This window comes from Lagopus muta, chromosome 2 (assembly GCF_023343835.1).
Source record: "Lagopus muta isolate bLagMut1 chromosome 2, bLagMut1 primary, whole genome shotgun sequence".
NCBI classification, from domain to species: Eukaryota; Metazoa; Chordata; class Aves; order Galliformes; family Phasianidae; genus Lagopus; species Lagopus muta.
The window spans coordinates 42,067,675-42,074,061 of NC_064434.1; the positions used below are offsets into that span (position 1 = coordinate 42,067,675).

Below are 6,387 nucleotides of genomic sequence, written 5' to 3' on the forward strand. Positions count from 1 at the left end.
CACTAAAGATGAAAAGACTACTTAGAAAAGGGAATATCATCACTGTCTAGAAAAGGAGGTAGGAATTAAAGATTTTTGAAAGGCATTCTGTCTGTCCAATTTGGAATCTGTTCTTAACCATAAGGCAGCATTCACATTCAAAAGGCAATACATATTTGAAATATCGCTCTGCATGAAGTACAGGAACAGATGTTACTAATAGAACTCTCACAGCAGACAATTCTGTTGAGTTAAATAGATGCCAATCAAAGATATAGAACATAGCAATATGATATATAGCATTTATATATAGATATCTATATATATATATATATAGATATATATCTATATAGATAAGATATATAGCAATTGTCCATACATTCTCATGAACCTACAGACAAAATCCTCTGTTGAAATCTACACCTGACAAAGTAACAGCAGCCTTGACCCAAGAGAACTTGGTAGCAGAAGGAAGAATAGAATAAGGGTCAAAGTAAGGTATATACTGCATGTGTCAGAAAATAAGGTAATTTTGAAAAGCAAACGTGGTAGTAAGGTGAGGAGATGTTCTACACAAGGCTGAAGTTTTTGACAATCACTTGAGCAGGTCAACTGCTATTTTAAAAGAAGTTTAAATTTCATATGAAAAAACCAAATGACACTTTTTTTAAACCATGATTTGTTCCAACCCATCAGCTACATGCTACTGTTCTATTGTCTTGACAAGATTATTTCTATCCAAGAATAAAACTACCCAAGAAGAAAACAAGGCATTCACAGTATATTTTTCATTGAGAAGTCTTGGGATATAGATTGTTTTTTAAAAATATTACCAGTCTTTGTTATTAATCCATAAAGAATTTACAATTCATTTAATAGTTACCCCCCTAAAAACTCTGTATCTCAGTGAAAGACAGTTTGGTCCAACTCCTACAAGAGTGCACGTACCTTGCATCAAATGTTCTAAAATAAAACTAAGAAATTTCTGGTGGCTTGCTCCTTAGCACTTTCTTCGGTCTTTACTTAAGCAAATCTCAAAGTTTAATTGCAAGGTTACCCAAAAAGTGTATGAAAACAGTTGAGTTATAACAGCAAACCCATTTAATCTTAGTTTTGAGAGTTTCAAGTTCTAATCTCAATCCATACATACACCAGTTCATAATATCAAAGTAAGCTGTCTGCTACACAACCCCTGCTTTATTATGCCTTCTCCAACCCTCACGTCTGATATATCCTACCCCTTCCTGTCTAGGAAGCTGTTCTCTTGAGCTGAGGTATTGTATACAACTGACTGATACACAGTAGCAAAAGACTTTCCCACAAAGTGTAAAACATGCCAAGAAGTTAAAGAAGTCCAACCAAGCCAAACCCAAGACACTAGAGGAAGCATGATTTTGTAATTGTGACTGTGGTCATCGACAGAAGAGCTTTACTAGAGTAGCAGAACATTTGAAACGAGACAAAAAATCTTCCTCAGTTTGTCTTAAAAGTCAATGGCTGAACAGAACAAGAGCAGAAACCCAGATTCTGCCCTTTTTTCTTTCCCAGGTAAGACAGGAACTTCCTTCTTTAATCAGGGGCTTGGCCTTTACTTATGTGTCTGCAGAAGGGATTTTCAGTTGTTTGTAACTGTGTATAACTACATCCACCAAGCACATACAAGCCAAAAAAAAAAAAAAAACAACAAAAAAAACAAAGACACGCTAATAAATAGACATGGAAGCATGTTACTTGATGGTTGGCTTTGTCAACTCAAAGACTGTGCATCTGACAAGAAGCACTACTGGTTACCTACCTGCAGACTTTAACAATCTGTTCTTTAATTGAAGATACATGCACTGGTAACCTGACTGAAAGATCTCTAGAGCTATCAGACTTTCATCTAATTAAAAGTACCTTGTATGCTGCTAGAAAAGGAAGTATCTAATTCTTAGATCCAAATACCTTTGGGTGAGCTGAATTAAGTATGCATTTCACTACAAAACTCATTTACCTAAAGGCTTCCTCCCCAGAAAATCACCTTGTGATGGCTATACTGATGCAAGAAAGGGACAAAAACATTCCAGTCAGTGTAAGAATGAGGGAGAGGTCAGAGAAAGCAGAGTCAACCAATTTAATGGAAATGTACAAAACACAGCGGATTCGGTACAGCACCACCTACACTCTAACACTGTGAGAGAAACACTTGACTAAGCCAATTACTAAAAGAAAAATAATTTGGATGAGATATAGCAAAAGCGACTGTGATTCTTTAAAGGCATTTTGGATAATTTCTTTCCACCTTGGTCCTATTAAACCTACAGCATGTATCAGTTAGAACCATGAACATTTCATAGTCGAAACTGGTATCATTTGCCAGCACTTTTTACTCCTTGCTTCAAGAAATATAAACTATGTTTCATCAACTCATGTCAACAGGAACAAATTAACACCAATCACAATCACTCCAATGCTTGACTATTTCAGCTTAGTCAAGAATTCTAAAGCAGAATCCAACATAATTGTCTCGCCATTCAACAGCACACACAGAACACTTTTGACTGTTCTCAAGAGAGAAAAGATCCCCAACTTTATAAATGAAGTTTAGCCTTCACTCTTAGGTTAAACCAGAATTTTCCGTGTTTACAACATGCTTGATTTGCATGGATGTGACAGGAACTGGGAGTGGGAGTTTTCTCACTGCAGATGAGCACAAATGCCAAAGTTAATTCTTCTAGTCTTGTATTTAATATGTGGAAAATTGAAGTTAGCCTATTGGTGGGGGTATACATTGGACACATGATCTTCCCCCCAAATAGATGGAAGTGTGAAATGTTACAACACAGAGCATAAAGAGAACACAGGACTCAGAGGAAGAGTAAGAAAAGATGCACGTCTCAAGATTAGTGACTTCAAGGTTTGAAAAGTCTACAAAGCACACTTGAAATTCCCTCTGAAGTCTGTACAGTCATTCAATTGTCCCTTCACCACAGTCTGGTTACTGTTTTGATCCGATAAGTACAGAATGGTTATTCTGCAGGACTCCTGCAGAACAATCTGAAGAACACAGAGATAAAACTACTAAAAAGCTAGTAAGAAAGAGCAGCTGTCAGCAACCTCTGCTGTACAGCACAAGAAAGTGAGTAATAGAGCAAATGAAAGAGGTTTAGTGCTTCACAACTCTTTTCTGACCTCTGTGAAAGAAGGAAAGCAAAAAACTCGCTGTCTTTGTTCAGTAACTCCTAAGACCCAGCAAAAAAAACGACCTACTCGAGTACTCAGACACAAAGGAATTCTTTCCACTTTTTGCATTGCTCTACTACAGCACTGCCAAGTTATGTGTTTTTTTGGACTGTAGGTAAGTATGATGTAACCAAAATGACATCTTATGCCTGAGTGGCTTCATTTTTACAAGGATGCTGCAATTCCCCATCCCTTTTTTTTGTCTCCTCTACATAAATACCACCTCTGCAGGAGATTGACCTGCCTTCAACTCTTTCTCCCCAGTCTGTTCACAGCATGCAGCAAAAGCAGTGACACAAAAGGTGACAGCATTTTCGAAGTGCCACCTCTCCTCCATAGGGTTCTGAAAACCACCTGAGTGGGTGGGTACTTGCATGGCCCTTATAAAGCAAAGATATAACCATACCTCCCTACAAATAAATCCATTTAAATGCAACGCAAAACTAATCTAAGTGTACCATTTCTTAAGTGTATTGGAATCAAAACACCAAATACTTCAAACTTACAACACGTATAATTTTCATTGTCAATGTCTATGGATGAATTTTTCTCTATAATACAGTCCCCAAATAACCTTTTAAATACAGGTAAGTATTTATAAATCCTTGATACACATTTACAGGTAGGGAATGGAACACTGCATATGTTTTTATCTTAGTCTTAACTGTTAGAGCAAATCCTATTTAAAAATCCTGTAGCTCATCAAAATGTCATAGCTACTTAGCACAATATGAGTGAATCTAAAAGGAATCTTACTAACAGAAAGATATCTTACACAATAATTTTTAAAAGGAACTAGCCCTTCATCTTCTTTCCAACACAGTCATGTCAGTAGGTAGAAGCTAGAGCTGTAGCTCTCTAACTACAGTTGTCACAAAGGTATTAGCCATTCTAAGAGAACAACCCCCTTCCACTCCACTGCCACCTATAACTTTCTTGCCATTACCCTTGCAACTTCCTGTGCCATGGCTATTGGAGGAACTGGCTCACAGACACACTTCATTATTTTGTCCCTGCTCCAGAAGAAGAGTCTAGCTATACTAGATCGCACACTGAAAATACTGTGACATCTGTAATAAAAGCCATTATGAAAGTCTAACCTAAGGAGGACAAAGTTCAAAACACACAACATGGATTCACACACTTGTAAGAAGAAGGAAAGGCAAATGAAAAGCTTTTTTCCTACCCTGACTTGTTTCAATATGGCAATTTTAGATGTACTTAGGACAGTAGGCAAAGCGATCTTAAAAACAGAGTACTCCCCTTCAGTGTTATAGTGCAACCTTGAAAATTGGCTTGTCAAAGAAAATCAGCACAATACAAACAGAGCCTTAGTTTTTCAAATTGTTATACCCACCTTAACACAAAGGTGCAAAACAACAGCATTGCTCTGTTGGCGGCTTTAAGCATCAGGTGTACTACATTACACCTACATTCACAATGGTAAGATTTTTAAACCTATTGTCAGGTCTTCTAAAAACAGAATACATACCCATAGCCTACAAAAGAGATCTATGTTGAAACAGCCATTTCTGTACAAAGAAAGGTTACCTTTGTCTGCTCACTGTCAGGATCTTCGAGCCAGCAATATGGGTCACTGATTTTGTGTCCATGGTAATCCAGTACCTGAATTAATAAGAAACAATACTTTGAAAAAATAATTAAAAAAAAGACATTTATATGAGTGAACTATTTATCAGGATATAATCCACACTGAAAAAAAAGTTTATTTGGAACTTCAACAGGAGCACATAGTGCTAAGAAGCAAAAGAAGAGGACACCAGCAACTTGCTCTCAGGTGAGTTGTTAATTCTATCATTTTTTTGGTGGAAGAACTAAGGCAGTAATAATCCTTAGGGGAAAAAAAAACACCAGAGAAATGCACAGGACAAACCTTAATTCTTTGCACAAAGTAGCTTAGAAAACTAATCTAAAAAACAAACAAACAAACAAGACCTCCTTCAAATGTAGATGCTTAAGTGAAATCTCAAAACCAGATTACAGGATGCACCCAAAAGTGTAAATTCGGGTTTGCTCCTGGCAGTTACTATATCCCTCCCTCTAATGCTCACAAGCTTTCAGCAAAGTAGGCATGCTGATGAAAACCATTTTTAGCACTCAAATTAGTCTCCTATCTGCCTACTTGCTCCAGCATACAAAAGGCACCAAGATACCTGGAGTTGTATGGTTCAGCCTTCCACTTAACTACTTGAGTCTTTCCAGTGCCAGCTCACCTCTGCCAACGTTTTGGGTTAAAAGCAAAGTTCGTGCAAGTAATTCCTGGCCTGGTGTACAAAGCACAGCAGTATGTGGAAGAACCGTGAAGCACGCACAATTCCGGACAAACTCACACTGCGATCCACGCGCGTACCACGTTGGAACACATGGAGACATCACGTTTCCCGGCGCACCATTACGGAGAAGCCGGCAGTGCCCCTCAGGCAGCCAGGCGGGCCCGCATTTCCCAGCCGCGCTGGAAGCCGCCCCCGAGCCCCCCGCCCGGCTCCGCAGGGCCGCAGCCGCACAGGCCCCGCACGGCCCATCCCCGCGCCCAGCCACCCCCAGGCGCTAACAGAAAGAGGGCCTTGAAAGGGAGCGCGGCAGGCTTCCCGCCGACAAAGCCGCTCGGGCCGCCGAGGCGCCCCCGAATCGGAGTTCCGGGTGCGGGGCGCATCGGGCGCCCGGCGGGCTGCCCCCGCGCCGGCCGTACTCACGGCGGCCTCGTCGCGGTACACCTCGGGGTACTGGAAGGCCTGCATGGCGGGAAGAGGCGCGGAGCGACGAGAAGAGGAGGAAGAGAGGCGCGGAAGGGGCTGCGAGGCTGCAACTCGAGCGGCAGCGGCCGGCAGCGAGCGTGCAGCACGGCCCAGGCGCAGCGGGGCCGCCATAAGACCCGCCCTCAGCGGGGACGGCCGGCGGTGGACCAAGGCGGCAGCGCCCTCTGTTGGAGGCCGCCGCGCCGGCTGCCCCCGGGGCGCTCAGTTAGGAGTACGGCGTGGACCGCTTCGAGCATCGTCACCCCTGTGTTTATTTGTAATAGGGATTCTTGTGCTAGAAAACTCACAGTTTTTCTTCGAAGTGACACAGTGTTCTCCAGTGCCACAAAAATAGTGGAAGCATGTAGCTCTTGGTCCTCTGACCAGCAGCATGGCCACGTTGCTTGCCTTCCAAACTGATGTTGCTTCA

The 6,387-nt window shown here is 41.4% G+C and overlaps 1 protein-coding gene across 2 annotated transcripts in view; it reads right to left on the reverse strand.

Moving 5' to 3' along the window:
* LOC125688799 (prolyl endopeptidase) overlaps nt 1-6,117 on the reverse strand; it is a 94,059-nt gene extending 87,942 nt beyond the window's left edge. Inside the window, exons 1-2 of one of the 2 annotated variants that reach the window (XM_048935282.1) lie at nt 5,916-6,117; nt 4,753-4,827 (exon numbers count right to left, since the gene is read on the reverse strand). In XM_048935282.1, the coding sequence (XP_048791239.1) occupies nt 4,753-4,827; nt 5,916-6,089 (249 nt within the window). In that variant the 5' untranslated portion in view covers nt 6,090-6,117. Of the gene's footprint in view, nt 1-4,752; nt 4,828-5,375; nt 5,477-5,915 lie in introns of those variants that run through there. The other variant, XM_048935283.1, reaches the window with a different exon arrangement.
* Nucleotides 6,118-6,387: the final 270 nt, after the last annotated feature.